This window comes from Calypte anna, chromosome 10 (assembly GCF_003957555.1).
Source record: "Calypte anna isolate BGI_N300 chromosome 10, bCalAnn1_v1.p, whole genome shotgun sequence".
In the NCBI taxonomy this organism is placed as follows: domain Eukaryota; kingdom Metazoa; phylum Chordata; class Aves; order Apodiformes; family Trochilidae; genus Calypte; species Calypte anna.
Genome location: NC_044256.1, coordinates 14,315,618 through 14,337,901, shown reverse-complemented (window position 1 = coordinate 14,337,901; position 22,284 = coordinate 14,315,618). Strand labels below are relative to the sequence as shown.

Here is a 22,284-nt window from a genome sequence, read left to right as displayed (position 1 = left end):
GCAGTGCAAGCACAGATGGCATCTCAGACAAACACACTGCAAGCCGTGTTAAAATAAAGAGCTCATCATCGGAGGCTGCAGTGTCACACCTACTAATGATGTGATTAAACTCATCAGTGCCGGTGGGAAAGCTGTGCTGGCTCTGGCTCTGCTGAGTGGAGAGCTGCATTTCACAGCAGAGGCAAACCCCACACCCACCCACCCCACCCTCAATGAGTTAGGACACTGCAGAGACACGGTGATTATATGATGCTAATTGCTAAAGTTCCCCAGACCTAAAATAGGGGAGGTTGCCCTGGAAATGCCCTTCCCATCCCTGTCAAAAGGTGGTGTGGCACGCAGAGGAAAAGCTGCAGATGGTGACAAGAGCCGAAGAGGGACAGGCAGAGGAGAAGAAGGTGACAGCACCCATCTGAGCATGGCTGTGATGGGGGAGCAGCAGCAGCAGCAGCTCTGGGAGGTGGCAGAACTAAAACCAGCCATAGTCTCTAGTGGTGGCACATGAAGAAGGTGAGGCTGAATTCAGGCTGCAGGATTTTGCTGGAAAACAAGCTGACTTGGAAAATTTGAAGGGATCAAGCATTGAATCCTCTTCTACTCTACTTTTTTTTTCTACCTGAGTCTCTCTGTGCATTGAAGTTTCCTCCATTCTGGATGCCCTTGAGTAGGACAGAGTTGCTGGAGTCCCATGCATTTTAACCACTGTGTTAAAATTCTTCCTCCCTACTCATTTTAGCCAGGAGCGTAAATAAATAAGCAAGAGCACAAACACAGGAACTGGGTTCCCAGATGCCATTAGAGCCCTCAAGCACTAAGTGGCCACTGCAGATATCACTGAATGTCTTCTGGTCCCCTTCCTGCATCTGGCTACATGCTTCACCCGTGAGTCCTGCTGGGACCATTTCACAAACCCAGCACTTGGTAGCACACATCTGACTGGGTCTTTTTGCCATAATATGGGAGTGCTTCTAGATGGTCAGCTCTCTAAACTGGGCCAGTTTTCCTAGATGAGTCTCTAGACACCAGCTCTCCATTAGGGTTAGCCACAAGAGGAAGGACGGAAGGAGCAAGCGAGTCTAAAGAAACCACTAATGTTCTGCAGAGTCTGAGGGGATAAATGACCCCTGTAGACATATGCTGAACAGACAGGGCAGTCTTCAATTATGTCATTGCTGGAGCATTTAGTTCAAGGAGAAACGTGACTACAAACACTGGCCTTAAAGCCTTGGCTGGCTTTGCTGCCTCTGGATAAGCCTCTCTAGTCCAAGAGTGTGAGCTATGTGTATGCAGCAAGCACAGGCAGGGACATGCATGTCTGTCTATGAAGCAGTTTTACAGTCCAAAGAGTAGAGCTGGAAAAAAAAACCTTATTAAATTCCGTTCTGCCCTCTTTCCTTTGCCAGGGCCCTAAAGGATTTGTTAAGGTACTGATGGGTGCCAATCCAGCCATCCCAGAGGGCCACCCACGTCCTCCCTCAGGAAAACACAAGCAAATCTTGCCTACACGCTGGAAATTTCTTGCTTGCCAGTCTGATTTTCCCCAGCCTCATCCTCACAGTATTAGCCCTGCACTAACTTCTGTGTACTTCTCTCAATGTTTTCTAACCTTCAGGCTCAAAATTTTGTAAATATTTGCAATCAGGCCGCACATCTCCCCACTCTGGTCATTCTTTAGAGAAACTATTTATATATGGTTCTTTCTACCTTCAGCAATCAATTGCTTCACACTGGCTTTGTTTCTGCTGCACCTCTCCAGAAGCTGTCAACCTATACTCTTCGTGGGGGTGAGCTGGGGACATGTGGGTGTGCAATAAAGAACTATTTAAAATAATGATTGCTGTAGAGGTACACGCTTTAACTTGGGTTATTTACACCAATGGCTTCAGGAAAGAATTTGTTGCACTGGCACAATGAAAGCCACAAGCTTGCTGGGGAGTTGTCACCCCACAAGGGACTGTGCTTGATTTGATGAGGACAGGGTTTATAAAGACAAAATGCAACGTGGCCTGGGTGGGCACAATCTCAGTTTACAGTAGTATTTGCTGTATATTGATCAGAACCAGTTCGGTGCTTTATTAGCCACCTGAGAGGTGCAGTGAGCTGCTACTGGAACTTGTGCTTGATAATCAAAGGCATTTGTCATTCTCCGAAATGCTCCATGAGTAGGTGTTTGATTTGGGTGTGTGTCAAAAACAGGGGGTGGCAATCTGGAGCAAGAGGCAGGGAGGCAGCAGGCACGGGCAGGGTGTCCTGCCCACCTCTCCTCCTGACTCCCGGGCTATCCTCAGTGTGGCATCCCCCATGGAGACAGCATCCCATGGGCAGGAGCCAGGAGCCAGGCAGCTCTGAGGCTCAGCAGAGTTCTCCACCCCTGGCAAAGCTCTCACTGATGAAGCTTGAAGAGCTGAAGCCATTGCTGCTGTTCACTCCCCAGCTACCTGGCACTTGTAGCTGCCTCAAAGCCCTCTTTTCTGTTTTGGCTGCCTTGCATAGTTTAGACAAACTGCCCTACTTTTTTCCCCTTCCTCTCACTGACAGGTACAGCTGACCTTGCTGCCCTCTCATTGCACCTCCCCCAGCTTGAATTTTAAACAAATGAACAGCTTTAAATGCACCTAATAAGATTTCACTCTGCACTTTGCTGCCATCCCTCTGCTTCTCTGACACCGGGAAGAAGAGTGGTTTGGAAACCTATTGTGGATTTCCCTGGGTTGGAGGACTAATTACATGGTAACTGGTGACCTTGTAAGTACAGGGTAATCTGCTCTGTAATGCCAGGGTAAATTATCCCAGTACTTCTGTCTTTTCCACTGCAGCGATGAAAATACAGCCAGTTAAATGATAATTAATCTTTGAACCACTTGACACTTGCCTAAGCCAGTGGAGAGTAATCAAAGAGGCAAGGGACCGGCTCAGGAGCCACTGCTCTGGGAGTGTCTGGTGTCATCTGGCCAAAGCAGGGGCCACTTTGTCACCCATCTGCTCTGGGTGTCAGCTGCCTGGGGAAGCAGTCATGGGCTGCTTTCTCAGAGCTGGATGCAGCTGCCTCCTGCCTGGCCTGCCTTAGGCATTGGTTATTCTGAGGGACCCATCCAGAGTCAACTGCCAGAGGGAGAGGGCACCAGGGGGATTTGCATGCTGGAGGGAACAGGAACCCAACCTTAGCAGGATGGGGCCAGAGGCTCAGAGTGGCTCATCTGTGATAGGGGTCAGTTGTCTAGAGCCCTTCCTTGCCCTCACTGTGAGGGAAGTGCATGAGAACAGCACCAACACCTTCTTCTGAAACCATATAAACCAGCCAGGCACAGCCCCAGGCATTCACCCTGCAAAACTCCAGGAAAACCAGCCAGGAGATCCACTTTCTCCCTCCCCATGCTATGGGATGCACTTTGTTCCCTCCCACACTAACAGCCTCTTGCCCCAGGGCTGGGGGCTTCCTGTCTGATCCCTGGTACCTTTATGGCAAAGAAATATATTTGCACACCTATATTTTAGACCTGCTGACATCATTCTCTCTAGAGAGCTTTTTATAATAAACATGGTAATGATTTTCAGAATATCGACTAAAATATTTTAATTTGCTAGTAACATTAAGGTGGGCACGCTCAAACTCTCATGACATTCAAATAGTGCTTAAAAAGAGGGATGGTTGGGGGAGGAGAAAGGGGAAGGGGTTCTGAGTGTATTTCTACTCCAGGCATGAGCACTGAAATAGAAAGTCAAAATCCCACACACTGGTACCAAAATCAGCTCTGACACCTCCCCTCCACGCCTGTTTCACTTGAATACCTGCCAAGTTAAATAAGCAAACATGGGATTTTGGTGTCCTAGTTGCAAACCTGCTTTTGTCAAGTGATCCCTCCTCCTCAGTCACTCAGTCTGATTATACTGTGTGGCAGGGACCTTATCTAGGTAAGCATGACTCCTTGTGCCCTCTATGGGCTGGGTCACAACTAATGGATGCTCCATCACAGCAGTTTTCCACCTCTGCCTATACTCATCTGTTTCTTCCCACCCCACTTCTTCATTGTGCTCTCTGATTAAATAACTGGACAGGACTGTAAAGCAAGCAAGTCATGGACCTAAAGCATCCCATCATTTCCATGGCATGCAACATCCACTGTGTGCCAGAAGGAAGGCTGCTGAGCCAGTCCCTCTCCTCTGGCTGGGTGCCAATTGCACAGCTTGCAGTGAATAAGACTGCAGTGAATAAACCAGGGACATTTTGGGAAAGGAAAGTTGCTCTTGTAGCTCTATGGTCTGATATGGCTGATAGCCCTTGTGCTTCATTTCCCACCCTGTAAAATGGGGCAGGGTAACTCTCTGACTTCTCAGAGATGCTGTGCAGGTAATGGCTTGTACAGGAAAGTAATAAATGGCATGGAAAAGCCTGCCAAGAGAGGGAAAAATAGTAAAATGTTTAGTTCTATCTGGCAAGAGACTGAGGGCTACACACAGCATATTATGGAGAAGTTCCTTTATTCTGTGAGCACTTTCTCCTTGTACCTCAACTGGATCATGGAAGATTAACAGCAGGTGATGATGTAAAGTCTGTACTACAAGGCAGAGGCAAGCATGAGCTCAGGCCTCCCCATTATCATTACCTGACCTTGCATGGTTCCTTTTGCAAGCTCAGCATATTTTTTTGGATATGATTTCTGGGTGGTTATTTTAAGAAAACTGTGTTAAATTCCTTGCTTCTGTGCCAGATACCTGCTGTTTAGCCAACGGGCCATGACTAAGCATAGACTGGAAATTAGAAACATCTACAAGTTAAAGCAATGAGATTTTGGGACTGTCTTCCCTTAGGAGAACATTTAATAGTGGTGCTTGATTATGAAAAGGATAAATCTGATGTGATTGATGTAACAGGGAATAGGATTTGATAAACCAGGGAGTCTCTTCCAGCTCTCCCTAATTATAATGAATTTATTTTTTAAGGATGGGGAGAGATGCAGTGCTCTCCTGATGGGGAAGCTGCTGATGTTTAGAGGGTCTCCAACCCCAGAATTAACCACCTCCCACAACAGAGAAGGTGGACCAGGTCTCTCTCCTGGATCTTCCCAACCTGAACATAATAAGCAGAGGGGTACAAGGATCCCATCTACTTCCCTCTTTACATTTTCCAGCTACTGAGGACTTCCAAAATTCATGCTCCTTGAACCAGTATCACAAATGTCTCAGCTCACAGGTTTCCTGTGTATTCCTAAGGCACTTACCTGTCTGCCAACACCATAATGACTGAGTCCCTTGCAATCATTTTTTTTTCAAGTGAATCTCCTCAATGAAGATGAGCAGAGTTCACCTTTTAATAATGGGAAACTGAGGCACGGAAGGACCAACTGAATTTCCTATGGTCATGAAAGACATTGGTAGCATAGAAGAGACCTACGGCCCAGTCCAAGGCTGGGATCTCACTGCTGGACTCTTCTTTTCAATACACCTAACTGAGCTCTCCCTTTCAGAAGAGTAATATCAAGAGCAGAAAGTGTTTTTCAGTTCCGTCTGGAATTCCCATTTGTCAAACCAAGGGGGCTGAGCTTAGGGTTTCTGAGGGCACAGTGCAAGGTTTTTTCAGAAGAGATGCAAGGGGAAAGTGGTTATGTTCCCTTTTTCCCTCTGAGTAGTTTTAATTCTTTAATTCCTACTTGCTAATAAGATAAAAGGCTGTGATTTCTGCAGGAGCAATTGGTGCAGGATAAGCTAAGAGAGTTTACTAATTAGTAGGCTTTCAGGGCTGGGAAAAAAATAGTAAAAAGAAGCAACACAGTTGTAGACGATAGCTATAAATATGACTCAAGCATTATTATCTACCATGACATTTTAGCCAAGGGGAAGCTGTCATGTTAGTGCTGGACATGGCACTTTGATAGTGAATAAAAATTATAGGTGAGAGGGCAATGCTTTCTCTCCAAAATGTGGCTATTCACAGACATGTGCTACATTTCTCCAGGCCTGATCCTGAAAATAATACCAGGTATGGCACTTCTGTGTGTGAGTGCTCCTCTGCCTTCCCCAGGGGTTGCTTGGAGCAGGGAGTGCTAAGCCCAGTGGTAAATGGTAGCAGGATCAGAGTCATAATGTGCCAAGTATTGAATAGAGCTATAAAGAAGTCACATATTATTATGTCACATTGCAAAGGTCAACCCCAGTATTTGTTCTGTCATAAGGACATGATTGAAAGGCAAAAAAACAGTGTCATGGCACAGGGGAGAACCATTTTTCAAAAACTGCCTTTGGGGCTGAGGGTACAAAATGACATCAGTGCTTCTAACTAAACTCCCATCCACACCCTGCAACTCAATTTTGGCTAAGAAAGGCATATACATAACAAAAATCACCTCTCAGTGACACCTCTGCTTATCTGTTGACAATATCCCCTGTAAAATCAGGGATATCTAAACTCACATTCCCGTGTGATTCTGGGAACAGTCAGGGACTGCCAGAGCTCTGCTCTGTCCACAGAACCCGGGAGGGCTTTGTAAGATCCACTCAGCTGATTTACACCAGGTTGCTGTGGCTGTAGAAGGAGTGGTGGGGAGGCTGGGGGGAGGCTGGGCTGCAGAACAGCTTTTCCCTCAACACCTGGCCAGGAGCACACACCTCACCTAGCAGTGGCACAGGGTGGGTAATTGGACCCAGATAAATAATCCTAAACACAAATACTTTGGAAATATTGATGCCCATTTCTCTGAGCTTGCCATCACAGGGAAGCTATTGAGAAGTGTGGAAGCCACCATTTTCCTGCTTTAACTTATGAGGGATCATTACTGCTCTGCACAGACAGTATCTTTGGGTGGATTAACTCGATCCATTTCTAAAACAGACTCAACCAAAGGCTGCCCGACCTTCTGGATCAAGCATTTCCTTGTGTGAACATCCCTACACTGAAGCTCCAGCATGCAGTGAGCACAACAGGACATTGGTGCCTGTGGAAGGAAGGGAAGGGTGAGCAGAGGTGACACCAGCCCTCCACTGGCTCACACAGCTTCCATCAGCCACCAGCTTGGACGACCCAAACTCCTTTGTGCTGCCAGAGCATCAAATCTGCATCCACCTCTCACTGCCTCCGTGCCAGACAAAGAGGGGAGGAAGAGAGGGGAAGTGAGGGGTGACATCTCTTCTGCTGCAGCTGCAAGCACCCAACCTGTCAGACACCCAGGCTGTGTCCAGACTAGCAGACAAAAGGCTCCAGGGCTGGCATGTGACAGTCCAACTGTTCAAATGGTCTGGTTTTAGTCCACGCTAATTTGGCAGCATCCAAGCAACTGGTGAGAGGACAAACAACTTGAGTACAGTTCCCAGCAAACAAAGCAAATGCCACCCTGCTTGGAGTCTGGCATGGAGCTTCAAGGGCACAAACCACCCTGTGCCCATTGCCATCAGAGCCAGGGGACAGCCCACACTGCCCACTAGTGCAGACACAGCCTGACCACCCATGGGGGAGGACAGTGCTAAGGACTTTTACATCCACCCCGCGTTATCTCAGCATCCAGCCAAGCCCCAGAGAGCTGCTACGGGAGGAACATGTACAGTTTCCATCACACACCAGAGCCCCTTGGCTGCCAAACTCACTCCACCCGCCCTAGTCCCAGAGCTGCTCGACCCCAGGTCTCCATTTCCAGCTGCCCCAGGGGTCGGGATCCACTCACTGTTGCAGCTGCCGGCGGTGCCAGTCTCTGTCGCTGCCACGCTGCGCTGAACTGGCCCTTCGGACGCGGCCCTTCCTGACAGTGAATGGGTGAAAAGAAGGGAAGGAGACAAACAAAAAAGAAGGGAAGGGTGAGAGAGGGAAGGGAGGGATGGGATGGGGGGATGAAGCAAGGGGACAAGAAGGGAAAGGGTGTGTCTTTAACCCAACCATAGGTCTTTCACTGGCTGCAACATCCCAACGCTGCACAACCCCTGCTGCGAGGGCACGGGGCGGGTGAGACCCCCTGGCCCTGGTCACCATCACCTTGCTGCCCACACCGGGGTAGAGAGAGGGTGAGGGGCAAGGATTATTGCTCAGTGAGAGTCAAGGGGAGCTCTGGCCTCTTGAAACTCCTCCTTGGACTAAGAAGCCACATCCCCTAGGGGACATGGTGTCCCTCTTTGGGCAGGAGTAAGTTTTAGGAGGCTCGAGCCATTCCTCTGTATCTGGTGCTTAAGCATCTTGCCCATCGCCAGCCCTCCTAGGCATAGTGCAGGGACTCATCTGCCTCTACCAGCAGAACAAGACCTAGGCCTGATGTCTTCACTCAACCAGGCTTGGGCTAACCAGAATTAAGGGCATCATTGGCCAAATGTTCCAGTAAAGAACCTGGTACACCACCCTACACTCCTCCAAAAGTGTTTATCCTATCAGTACTGTTATAGGCTAGGAGAGGAAGGAAAAAACCTGATCCCACAGCTTCTTATCACCAACAAACCTGCCAGCACTGGTAAAACTGAAGCTCGGGAGGGGAAAAAGGAAGGGACATGATGGAGCAGAAAACACATCAGTAGGTTTTCCAGTGTATCAAAGCAGAAAAGATTTAGTGAATGGAAGAGAGGAGAAGGGATAGGAATCTCAGTGTGAAAATCAGGAGTGGAAGCAGAAGGTCTGCTGTCTTTCCAGTAATGTGTTTGTGTTCCCATCAGGAAAGGAGACAAAATCCCAAGATGACAGAGCAGCTGGTGAGCATTGTGGTTTGGGGTGGGGGACACTTCTGGTATTGCTATGGAGGAGCTCAAGCTGACAGCTGCCCAGGGAATACCAAAAGTACAGCCTGAGGGTGTGTCCAGACTGTCATCACCCTGGGCGTTGTCCCACCCTGCACCAGAGGTGAAAATGGAGCTGCTAAATGGAGCTGACAGCTCATTCTGCTTGGGGAATTGCCCCATGAATGACTGACTCATCTCCCTTCCAAAACCCCCCCAAAACAAAAAAAAAACAAACAAAAAAAACCAAAACCAAAACAAAACAAAACAAAAAAAAACCCACAAAAAAAAAAACGAGGTAGGAAATGGGTGGGGGAAAGGTTTAGAAAATTGTTTCATGATGGTTGGTTAAATTGCCTTTGCATTACAGTGTTACAGCTAGGGAAAAAGGAAAGAGCTATCTATGCCATAAAGCAGCATCCTAAAGCCAGCTGTGGCAGAGGTATGGACATTGGAAAGAAGCAGAGCAAATGAAGTCATCCAGCAACGGGAAAAAAACATCAATATAATATAGTGCAGAACAAAGCAAATTCTACCTCAAATGCAGAGCTGAAAGAGAAACATCTTCCTCTGTCAGATCTATTAGCATGCATTTATTCCTATAACAAATGTCTAACCCAGAGAGTAACCCAAACCTGATTTATTCTTCCATCTAAGTAAATATGAAGAGGCAGCTGAATCTGACTGTAAAAACCACTGATCTCATATCTTTTCCTTGTATGTATTGGAAAAAAAATAGGAGTGGAGTTGCTGCCTTGCTGCCAGGGGACGCTGGCAAAACATTTGAGCTATAGATACTGTATCTTGTCACTAATGACTGCAGGGAACTAAAAGGGATTTGGATTTTTTTAATGCTTCACATTAATTGATAATTTGGTCTCAGAATCCACAGTGGAACACAGGATTTGGTATATTGGATCAGTCTAGTGGCCCATAAAATCTGGCGTCTTGCCTCAGTGACACTCAGGAAAATTATTATCCCATGTCTTTCCTTATAAGATTGCTGGCCATTTCTGTAAGGCCATACAATTGTAACAGAGGAAAGGTCTCCTGGCCTTCACAGGAATCCTCTTTAACACCCCATTACACCCAAAAGCTGTATTGCACTTTTTTTTTTTTTTTTTTTTTTTTTTTTTTTTTTTTTAATGCAAGAAGAAACTCTAACTACAAGAAGGTGAACTTGTGTTTTCAGAGGGTAAATGAGAACACGACTGGGGCCAGAGGCTGGGGGGGAGATGCCTTGAACTGAGCAGAACAATATTGATTAGGCAGTGTAAAGATTTCCTTCCCTAATTCCTCTAGCAGTCTTATGTGTGGCCTGCATAATTGGATGGGGTAGAGAAAGGAGGAATCACTTAAGCATCCAAAGTTCAACACACACCAAGAAAGATTCCTGTTTTGTGTGTGTGTGTGTGTGTAATTTTGTGTATCTTTGCCCCTTGATTGTACATTGAACGTCCTCTCTTTCACTGCCTAGCCCTAAACAGCCTGTTTATTACACAGCTGCTTGCAAGTAGACGCTTTCTCCATCCAGCTGGCGTGGAGAAGGAGCACACTGTGGCTGTGAGAGAAACCAGACTATGAAACAGGGTGGGATCAGGAGGAGAAAGCCTGTGGAAACTCTGACTATGCAGGAATCAGCAAGCAAAAAGAAAGACAATGGTTTCTTTCCACACAAACATCTCAGTTATGGAGGACAACGAAGACATTTGCATCTCAATTTTTCTAGGGAGGTCTTCAGTTCATTTTGAAGTAAGACGTAATTCCTCAATGCTCCCCCTGAACTGGCTTATACTGTCTCTCCCTCCAGTTCTTTTCTTGATCATATTGAGGGCTGGGGATGCTCCCCACCTTTCCTGACCAATTTGTGAACTCATTGCTGTCCCCATGGTAAAGGAAAGCTGAGATCATGGTCCTGCAGATCCGCTGGCCAGCTGGGATGCAGTGAGGAAATGAATCTAACTACACAGAGAAGGTGGGAGAGGGTTTTACACATCCAAGTCTCCTTCGACTGTAAGTGGAAGAGCTCCTTCTAAAGGATGAAGAGTTCATTTCCATATGCTCAGGACCACACACTCTCTCTCTGGTCCACCTGGGGATACAATGACAAAGCTTGCTGGCAAATTGGTCTCCACCTTCTGCTCTAGCTACAGTTTAAATCAGGCCACCAAAGGACTGAAAAAAAAAACCAAACTATTGAACAATGGGTGAGGCTCACCCTTTCTGGATCTGTTGGCTGTACCCAGGGAGCACTGAAAATGGAAGAGTCCTGCTTTCCCTAGTTAAGTTTTATGGGAAGAGAATAGCTTTGAAGGAAAGGGCCCTGGAATCCCTGTGGGAGAATTGCTGCCTCCAGTTTTCACAGCAGAGTTGGCCGGGTGTGGGTAGTTTTGCTCTGTTGAGGAACAATCCCAGCTTTCTGAACTGAACTGAATCCTGAATTCCTGGGAATGGTGTCCCTACCCCTCAGCTGGGTCCAACATTTGACAGATCACTCCCAGTACTCTCCCCAGCTCCCAGTAAAGCAGAGATTAGCCTGGACATCTTTTTAGAGAGGTCAAAGCCCAGTCAGCTGGAACACTGACCACAGCCAGAGATGCAAAGGGGAGAATATGAAAATAGAAGAGCCTACAGCCATCTGTCCCAGAGTATCTTCTGGTGCTCAATAAACAGTGGCACAGGGATTCCCTGAAACAAGGGAGCTATTTTGTGACTGATAGGCTCTGAGACATTATTTTGCTTTTACAAATCTGTTCAATTACTTTTTCAACCCATCTCAGCTTTTGGCACCTACCATCTCCTGAGAAAAGGAGTCCCAACATTTTACTACCCATTGTAACATCTCCATCGGATCTGAACCTGCCACAAACAACTGCAGGTCTTTTAGGTCGAACAATAAATAATTCCTTTCTATTTGATTACATCTATGATCTCTGCAAATGGAAGGCCAGGAGTTAAAAAACTAAACTGAAGCCAAACTGAAAGGTTTTGAACTCCCAGCTCTCCAAAGCTCAGTCCAATGGTTGGGAGAAAGCAAAAGCCTCAGATGACACGGCTGGGATTGGGGTTACATAGGAACTGGGTGAATATTGAGACTGTAAGACAAGCTGTGCCAAATGACTTGCAATGCAGCAACAAAGCATCCCAAGCAGGAGAAGAGGTGAGCATGGGGGTCAAGTACCATAGCAGGGAGTTTTTATTTCCCAAAAAACAAACTGCTCTTTTGTTGTGTCTGTGCTTGAAAGAAGATGTCACCAGATTGGAAGAGCTTTCCACCTGCCACATCCATCTCATTATTGAAATGAAATAAATGGCAACAGCATGAAAACAGCAACTCAAGCAGGATAAAGACAGGTAGACAGTGAGGAAAAGGGGAGGGAGGAACAGGGTGTGGGTGGAGGTCTTGGCAGGGTGGAGAATTAGGGCAATTACCATTTCTGAGAAAATGCCAGAAATACAACACAACCTAATTTCCTCAATTAATTCCTCAGCACTTGAGCTTCTTTATGTGAAGGGCTCTTAATGTTTCAACAGGAAGAAGGGGAGAAAAAAAACCCCTCAATATTTGTTTTTCACTCAGTGTAGAAATGGGGAAATGTTGAGGAAAAACGACTGGTTAAAACATAAGATGATGCTCTTACATCTTCCTTTCAGGAGCTAAGAAGCTATGCCACCAATTCAATTTGCAGAGGTTTTTATGGGAGTCACAGAGATATCAAAGACCAGCACGTTCATATCACACTGACTTTTCCTGCACACAGAACACACCAGGACAGGCAGAGACACTTAATCCATGTACCCACATCGAGCGGTTCCCTCCCCTCCCCTCTTTCCAGACCTACACAAGTTAGGGGGAAATTGTTTCTTTTGCCCCCAAACCACCAGTCAGAGCAGTTGTGAGGCACCAAGGCATGAGCTGTCCACACTTCATGGGACATGAAGGTGTCATCTAGAGGGAACAATGAAAATAAATAACATATTAGGGATTGGGGTGATGGGTCACACGGGGTAAACAGATGTAGAGAAGGGGGTGTAATTCTTTCACCATCAGACATGGCTTCTGCATATAGAAAGACCATGGCTCTGCCTGGTTGGCCCGCCTGTGTCAGTACTAGGGGTCTCCAACTTACATCTCCAGGTCACTATGAGACTATTTTGCCCTTACTAATGTAGGCATGAAAAAACAAGATATGTTCTTCAGGATCCCACTTAATACAGGAGAAAATTACGATAATTTTTACTTCTAAGTCATTTTCTTGGTGGAACATACATTTTCAGATATGAAACCTGCCCAACACCCAAGCAGAAGGGATGTAGAGAGAGTAGCACCTTGTGGTGCTCATCTCAGAGAAGAGGTAGAAGGGACAAAGGGCAATGTTCAACTTGCTCAGCATCTGCACAGCACTTAGATGCTGGAAATGGTGCTGATGTTGGAAGCTGAACACAGCACACATGTTGTACCATCTACCCAAGACATCCCACAACAGGCAGCCTGGCCAGGGACCGAGTTTGTGTCTTCCACCCACCCACACTGAAATGGAGCCTGAGCCCATGATGAGGGTGCACAGAGCCTGGCTTGCTCTCTGTCTGGAGCTGACTACTCCTGCCAGCATACACCAGACCTACTGTGTAACCTGAGAATGGCAGCTTTTTTGCCCTCAAAGTGAGTCTGTACCATAGCCTGGAAAAAAAATCAAAGTGAGTTTTCCTTCCCTCTGCTTGTTGGGCAGATGGTGCAGTGCCGAAGCACGCTCATTGCAGGGCTCCATCCTGGGCAACAATTTCCCTCTGCTAGGATCAATCTTCCATGCTATAAAGACACCACATGAACTGGACAGCACAGCAACAAAGAGAGCATCAGGGGACACCAAAGGGGGTGCTGCACAGCTGAAAGATATACCCGGGCATTAAGGAACACAAAAACTGCTGGTGGGAGAGAACAGCTAAACCTCTGCAGTGAGGTGAAAGCTGGTGAGAACAGAGCACCATTCAATTATGGTGTGATCATTTAAGGACCTTCTATCTAGGAGAGTGTGGCTCAGACTAAATCTACTTCCAATATAGGGTTTGTCTATTCCTCTTATCTACCATGCTTAATGAGCCTCCACAGGACCATGACCCAGGCAGCTGCTGAACTATTTCTTGTGTAGAAACTTCACTGGAAAAATAACTACTTGTACCCAGGAGAAAAAAAAAACCAATTTTGAACTCTGGAGAAGAACTAAAGTAAGAGACTTTCTAGATGGCAGATGGTCATAAGAAAGTAACCTGAAAACAGGTACTGAAAATTATAAGGAATGTGGCGTTTTTGCAAGTCATGTTAAAGAAAGAGAATAAAGAAAATGTTTACATAGTAAACCTTCATACTTTAGAGGAGGAGGCATCTGTCAGAGGGATCCTAGACTTTTTAAAGAGCACTGACCTAAAGCCAAAGTCATAAAAGTCATAGCAGAAATGTTCTCTTGGCTCCGGTGGTCTAAGGATGTGAGAGAGAAGGCTGATGGGAAGAGAAATTAATCTTTTATTAAACTAACTGATACTACTGAAGGGGAAAAAAAAAAAAAGGAAGATCAGAGAGGGCCAATGTATATAAAATTCATTCTCTTTTCCTCTCCAACAATATTGTATGTTCTAATAAAAGATATTACTTCTTCCTGCAAACCTTCTCTCTCCCAAATCCAAACAATGCTCCAGAGTGGCTCACAGAAGCAGGGACCATATTTTTGTTATTATGTTTAGTTCTGTGTTGCTAGAAATAGAAATATATTTTCAGAGCCCTTTGCAAATCCTACATGTGCCTTTTTTTTGACAAGCAGGTGTCCTCTGTGATGAAATGTGACTCAGGACAGCCTTCTGGAAAAGGATGGAGCTCTATCACCTAGATGTTTCAAGCACAGCCCAGGACTGGGGGCAGGATTCTGGCAGGGTAGGATATAGAAGCCCTGGTCAGAGGGATGTTAAGACATGAGGTTTAATGCCTACATAAATCTATCCTCTTCTCCACATGTGTCTTCATTACTGGGTTCCCACCCAGTGTCAAGACATTACCTTGGAAATTATTAAGGACTTCTAACTTTAAGACTTTTTTTCTTCCAAAGATGAAGAAATCCTGCCCTTTCCTGAGGAAGATGCCCATGATTCTGTTTTGCAGTTGAATTAAGCGTTTTGGGGAAAGAAAAGAAAACTATCTGGATTTTAGTGGAGCACAGGATAGTTCAGTGCCACAGAGGGGCTTCAGGAGCAGCTCCCCCAGTTTGCTGGCTGAGAGTCAGGGGTCTTAGGGCCAATCCCAGTGACCCCCCCACCCGGCTCTGGAAAAACACACCAGTCACAGTGACAGCTTCCACCTCCCTGGGAAGCACTGGGCAGGCAACATGTGCCCAACTTACTGCAGTCTCCATGGCACACTCAGCTTGGCTGAGGCACAACATTCCTGACATGCAGCGTCCCACCACCTGCTGTCACAGTCCTGAGTCATACCTTAAAAAAAATTAAATCACCTACTCACAGGTTTGGGGTTTTTTTTTTTTCCTTTTTTTTTTTTTTTTTTTTTAAAGCAAACAGCAAGGAAAACAAAATCAGCCCAAATCTTTTCCCTCCAGTATGGATATATCCCATCCTGCCTTCCCACAGAGACCCACACCAAAGACTGCAGAGCACATTACACAACACATCACAGAAATGCATCTTCAGTATCCTCGCCTTTACTCTTCACACAGAAATTGGGCTTCTTCTCCACACTCCCTCCTCTTTCCAATGAGATGCTGTTTCACCTCTTCCCCACCACCCATAGCTCTATAACCATCCTCTCTCTGTCCTGTCTTTTTGACAGAAGGGTTAAGGGCAACAGCTGACAGGACCCCTGTGTGATGCACAAGGAAAAGGACAAATCTGTCTTCAGGCAGAACATGGAGAGCCTCTTGGAGAGGGGAAACAAACCTCTCTGATGCTTTTGTTATCCAAATGTTTGTTTTCTGTATCCAAATGTGTAACAGGAAATTAAGCAGTTCACCTTTGTTAAAGCACTTCTTGCATCCCACAAACGCAGGAGCCAGATGGTGTTCTTTCTTTGTTTTAAAAGATTAAAAATGGGAAAGAAAGGAAATGGCTAGGAGCTAATCCTCAGCCTGGAACACGCTCACAACTCCACGTGCCCAATTATCTGTGCTCATGGGGGCTGAGCAAACACGGGGACCCAGCAGACTGAAGTGAGTCAGCTTGCAAAGAGCTCCAGACCTGTTATTTGGTGTCAGCTTTGAGGTGGAAACCTTCACTATGCTCCCAGAAAATGACAAATTACAGTATTCTCCCTGGGCTGCAGCTTGAACACACCAAGCACTATTTCCTAGAAACCACCTGCAGTAGAACTCTGCCAGGTCTTACCACCAGGAATGTCAACAGGGATGTCACTGAGGGAGAGCTGCTGTGCACAGACACTGAGAATCAGACTTGGGCATTTCACCAAGCACATTGTAGATGTGACCAGGGACAGCACAAAAAGGTTTCGACATTCAACTCTTCAGCTACAACTCCACCTTCCATAGGTGAGACCCAGGAGCAGTTTGGTTCTCACACTTGGGCCCATTTGCTCTCTGCATCCAGTAAAAAATCCTCACTTAGGGTGGAATTTATGATAGGTGTGAGCACTCAAAAGGATTGTCTCAGGAGCCTTGAAGAGCCAGCCCTTATCAGGTTTCTTCTCATATGCCAGGGAAAGTGGCTGTAGCTGAAGGAGGGATGAAGGACATTGGGTTCCTGGATTTCCACCAATCCTCCTGGATTTTTGCTGGGGGCAAATATATGGCCTGAAAAAATATATGGCCTGGATGGGCTTCCCAGCTAAGCCACTGAATCCTGCTTTTGCCTTGGGGAAATCACATAAATGCACTGCCCCTCCACCACCAATGTAAATATGGGCAATCAGGACCTTATCTTGCTAGGTCTCCTCTTCGGATAGTAACAGAGCACAGGTCTCTGTGCATGCAGAGCATGGACTTACTGATCAAGAGTTTTAGAAGTAGCAAAAGTCATTGAAACAATGAAAGGAAAACCAAATAAGAACAAAAGGCTGTACTGGTCTGATGCTCAACTCTTGCTCTAGTCAACAAGTGGTAATTAGTTATTGCTTTGGTCATGTATGACACTTTGTGTTAGCAGAGAAAAGTCCCCAGTGACACTGCATGAGATAGCATGGAGCAACCCTCAGCAAAGCATTTTGAGCAGACAGGATGAGGTCTACAGGACACCACCACAGAGAAGACAAAAAATCTCACAGCTGTGAACTGGCCCATGGAGATCTTCTCAATTCATGTTTTTTGGGAGCCCTCCCAGCTTTTGCGTGGCAATAGCAACAAATTCTCCCTTTGCAGAGAGCTCTCAGGAACAGAAGCTCAGCTGGGATTGTCTCCAGCGATGTGGCACTGACTGTTTTTCACAGAATCATGGAAGGGTTTGGGTTGGAAGGGACCTTCAAGATCATCCAGTTCCACCCCCCCTGCAAGGGCAGGGACACCTCCCACTCAGCCAGGTTTGAGGTGGATCTAACACAGCTGAAGGAAAGGAGCCAGACAAGAATGTGGGTTAATACACAGGATTCTTACCATCCTCCCTTGGGCTCTTCTCTTCCCTACTCACTACTTACTGAAACTTCTGCAGTGCTGGGACCATAGGCACATCTCAGCCCTCATCACTGCCCATGTTTTTCCAACTCAAGCTTTTGTGCTACACTGTGAAGATTGGTTCCTTCACTATTAATTAAACATAGTAATAAGCCAATGTCCTGGGCTGGGAGAGGTGATATCTCTCAGCAGGAATCCAATCACTTTTTTCCTCCTGCCCAACACACTAACTCCACTTGGCACATAAACAAAACCTTCTGAATCAGATCAAGACCATACATTAACCCTTTCTCAGACAGCTGATAGAAATCATCCTCAAAGCCAAACATCCATGTTGTAACCAGAAATAAAGCAACAACACTCCAAGCCTCAGGCTAGAAACCACTGTTCCACAGCCTAAAAATCCCATCCCTGCTGGTGGGCAGCCCAGCCACAAAGGCCAACTCCAGTGTCCTTCAAACTCTACACATCACAGCTTCTCCTGCAGCTAAGGAAGGGTGAGAAACACACTGTCCCCTGCAGGGAAGCTGTCAGCCCAGGCAGACAGGGCAGTGCAGACAGGTACAGAGGGAGCGTGGGAGACAAGGGGACAGTGTGAGCACAAATCACAGAAGCAAAGACTGCAGAGGCACTCCTGACTCACTGAGCCTGTCCCCAGAGATGAGTGCAGGATTAGCCTCAGCACTAAACCCAGGCGTTTTTATCTAGTTGCTTCCTGAACTTCTTTAATAACAGGCCCTCAGCAACCTACCTCTGGCAAATTATTCCATTGTCTAAATGATGACCCTGCTGGAAAAAGAAATGTTTTGAGGTCAAACTTAAATTGCCTATTATTTTCTATTCCATATTTTATGCACTTATCAGTCAGTCTTTCCATTGCCTTTTCTCTAGGTCTCTGTATTAAGTTTCTTTAATCTAATAGCAGAGGTCATAGCCTGTAGTTTTTGTCATCTCTTTGGATTACCTTTAATTTAACAAGGTCTTCAACAAAGAGGGAGAAAAAATAGGAAGGAAGGCAGAATGGGATGACTTCAGAGCCACCCCAAAGCATGTGACTGTGTACTGGGGTATCACAGAGAACTCTGCATGTAGGCATCTGCATGGATGTCTGAACTACAAGCATACCTAGGGCTGAAAAGGAATGAGGACAGTGGCTCAGGGATGCCTGATGGGCACCTTTTTTCAGTAAGGGAACAACCAAGCAAGTGAGCCCAAGAGCTCCAAAATCAGAATTAATGTAACATTTCCTAGTCTCCCTTTGCTGCGAGCATCTGCAGCTGGAGCTGCCTTACCCTGTAGTAATCAGTGCTGTAGACATCTCTTGACATCCCAAAGTCTCCAATCTTCACCAGCAGGTTGGCTCCAACCAAGCAGTTCCTGGTGGCCAGGTCTCTATGGACAAAATGCTGGGAGGCAAGGTACACCATTCCAGAGGCGATCTGGCTGGCGATGTGGAGCATCTGGGATAGCCCTAGCTCCCCTTTGGCTTGTCGAGGCTGCCCATCCACGAGGATCATAGCATCTGGGCCATGTGCCCTATAGGGAGGAAGAAGCAAAAAGCACAGAGTTGGGTCTCAGAAGTGACCAGGAGATAGGAATCCCACACGGATGCTGCTCCTGCTGGAGTGGGGACTCGACCTCAGTTCTGCACTATGAGGATGTACACACAGTTCCAGTGGAAAGAAAAAAAAAAAAACAAAAAAAGCTTTAAGAGGATAAGAGGTTGGGGAAAAATTTATTTGGTGTGTGTCATACAGCCTTCTGTGACCTCTACTTGTCTGCAAGCAACCTCTTACGGACACAGATGGAGATGGAGTGTCAGGACAGAAGGACCGCTGGCTTGATGCAACATGGATATTCTTCTCTGGCAAGACCTGTGCAAAACTAATGAGCCTCCAGATATTTACATGTTCATTCCAATTAATTCTTACACCTTGGAAGCCTTCTGAGGGGTAGAAATATTGCCCCCTCTTCTTTCACAGCCATCATATACTTGCTACCTAGTCTCTTTATTAATCCCAAACAGCCTCCTCTATTCCTTCCAAACATCATAATCACCAAACAGCTTCCTCCTGTTCCATACCAATACAGCCAGAGATCACAAAAAATGTTTCAGAGGAACTCCAGCAACTTCATCCCTGGATAATATCTTTTATCCTTAAGCTATCCCCATGGTGACACTGTGAAGTGTGAAGGTATGAGAAGAGGTGCAAAGATTAGACCTGGATGTCAGCAGATGCAGAGAATATCTTGGGCAACAAAAGGAAATCTATTGCTGAACCAAGTGCCCTGTAAATGCAGAACTTAAGGTTATTCTCATTCCTGTCCTGTCTCCTTTTAGTCCCTCTCTTGCTGTGTACCAAAAGCTTGTCTTTGCCATGCTACCTCTATGATGTCTCTTCCTCTGGAAGAGCTCACCCTGTGGGAGCCTGTATGAAGGTGGAATAACAAAAGCCCTCATATTTAGGGAAAACAAGAGATTTCACTGTGACCTTCTTCCTTCTGACTAAGATAACAATGCAGTGTTTTCTCCCAGGCCTTCATACTGTTCTCTTTGAAATGATTCTTGGCATTTCACCCCTGTCATCAGCAGTAACCCCATGGAGAGCTGTCAAATTGAAATCGCAAGTATAGAGTTTTCCCTCCTTCTTGACGTGAGACTGAACAACTCACAACAACATCCAAACTGTTTCTCTCCTTTGTCTCTGTTCCCCAATTGCTTTGTTGGGCTTCGGGTGTACCAAGGGATTTGCATCCAGATATTTGGGGATCAAACAATAATTTTTCAAATGCCCTTGTCTTCAGCTACCTTCTGCTGCCCTGCCACTGGGAACATGGCTATAAAGATCCCTTCCTGGTTGAAAAGACAGAGGGAAGAGGAGAGGAACTCTAGAAATCAGCACTGACAAGCCAGGATTGGTTTCTGGGAGCCAGGAGTGGGTGATGCTGTGGTGTGTGTGGGATGAGCTGGCTGGGAGCAGGCAGCAGGTCTGGGGCTGCTGAAGGCATCTTGGAGGCTTGTGGGCATGGTTGGGAACAGCAGCCCACTGGAAGAAAAGCTGAGGGTAAGGAGGGGGCTGCAGAAAGATGTAGCTGCAGAAATGACTGCTTAATGTCTTATTTCAACAACCCACAGACAGGTTTACCCCAGGAAATTACCTGGTGGTGACAACAGATGTCAACAGAAGGTAAAGCTGAGCCAAGACTGAGCAGGTTACTAAAAACAGCAAAGGAGGACAAACAAGAGCTTCCAAAACTGTGCTGGACAGTTTGTACCAGTCATACCTTGCAGTTACACCATATTTAGCTGCAGCTGATACCTGTTGTCATCAAAGGTAAATATTCCTACATAAAAAGTGAAGGCTCAGGCACTGCCATTAGCACTGCATCTCCTGAAACACCATGTCAGCCCAAGGCAGGGTTCCACACCTGTAGGCAGAGGACCCACTGCTGCTGGGAGATGGCTGAGCCCCTGCAAGGCAGGAGAGGGTCCCAGGGTAACCAAGGCTGCTCCCCTTTGACTGTGGGTTTGAGGACCTTAATAAAGCTAGAGTAGTCCTTGTAGTAGTATTAGTAGTACCATTTGTAGTAGTACTACTTGTAGTAGTCCCTAAAACTTGTCCTACCCAGGCAAGTATGTCATAGAATCGTAGGATGGTTTGGGTTGGAAGAGATCTTAAAGATCATTTAATTCCAGAGCCTGAGACAGAGCCTGACCTTTAAAAACATACTCAAACTATCTACAACTATGCCAAAATGAGGAAGGAAACAAATGTAGGGATGTTTCCAGCTCAGGCACTGCCCTGCAAATGTCCAGGGAACTAAAAGACAGGTTGGCATTGTTTGGCAGTGGTAAGTAACCTTCTGAGTCACTCCTCATAGCTCTCCTGGTGTAGGTGATTACTTAGGAATGAAAACCTCAGAGAAGGACCTGTGTTTCCTAGTCAGGCACTGACTATGATGGTGGAAAAATAATCACCAAGTGTATCCCAAACCCAGATCTAGACCTGCTGTGCTCAAGCTTCTTGTTCCTGCTGCAATCATGTTCTCACTTGGCAGCCAAAGCAGGAAAATATCAAGGGTCCAATTTTCTAAATAAAACTCCTAATTATTTCAAGAGGTAAGTACCACTCCACTTGCACGCAGGTTTCAGAGCATAATTTCTCTATCAGGAGAGAACAGCACCACAAACATCCTCCCACAGTTCCTCCCTGCCCCTCACCACTGGCAGATTCAGGGCACACAAAGCTCTGCCTCATGCTGATGAAAGGGATGGATGACAGGGGGAGGCCTCCAGCAATCTGCATCTCTCTAGAGACAGGGAAGACAACTATGGCCCTTTCTGAGGCCTCTGCTTGAGGCCTCACCACCTTGAGTAGTGTGGTGCCACAGGGCAGGAGATTTTGTACCTCAGGCAGCACCTCTGTTTGATAAAGCTTAGGGAAAAAGAACCAGGGATGGATTCCACTGGCACTTCCTGAAGCCTCTCCAACATTTCTCCAGTCTTTTCTGTTTATAGGAAGGAGAACTAGAGATCAGTAAATGGCCAGGATACCAATCAGAGCAAGGACTCCAGCAAGTGTCTCAAAGGAGTAGTTTGCTTTTGGTGCAGTTGAACCAGGAGTAGGGTGACACGGGTGGGGAGTGAAGGCCTTTCCCTTCAGCAGGACATGGCTGTGGAGGTGGAAGGGACTCAGAGCCACTGACAGCCATGGCATCACATCCTTCTGTCCCTGCAGGGCAGAGAGGGATGCAGCCATGATTCCTGCAGCTTCAGGTTTGCTGGTGTGGGAGAAGAGTCTGTTTTCCATAGCTCACAGGGACCACCCCGGGGACTACTTCAGAGAAAGTGTTGGGTTAATAAAGCATCAAATCTGATGAGGGCCATCATCTCTGACATCTCTGACAAATCTGGCATGGTCTTCAGCTCTGCCAGGGGAGGTTTAGGTTAGATATTAGGAAAAAAATTCTTTACAGAGAGCAT

At 46.4% G+C, this 22,284-nt stretch overlaps 1 protein-coding gene across 4 annotated transcripts in view; it reads right to left on the bottom strand.

Moving 5' to 3' along the window:
- Positions 1-22,284, bottom strand: part of NTRK3 (neurotrophic receptor tyrosine kinase 3) — a 204,930-nt gene that overhangs the window by 12,177 nt on the left and 170,469 nt on the right. For 2 of the 4 annotated variants that reach the window (XM_008491960.2, XM_008491961.2), the window contains one exon: positions 18,593-18,836. In XM_008491960.2, the coding sequence (XP_008490182.1) occupies positions 18,593-18,836 (244 nt within the window). Of the gene's footprint in view, positions 1-6,603; positions 6,609-7,652; positions 7,728-13,297; positions 13,305-13,598; positions 13,626-18,592; positions 18,837-22,284 lie in introns of all 4 variants that reach the window. The other 2 variants (XM_008491959.2, XM_008491958.2) reach the window with 2 other exon arrangements.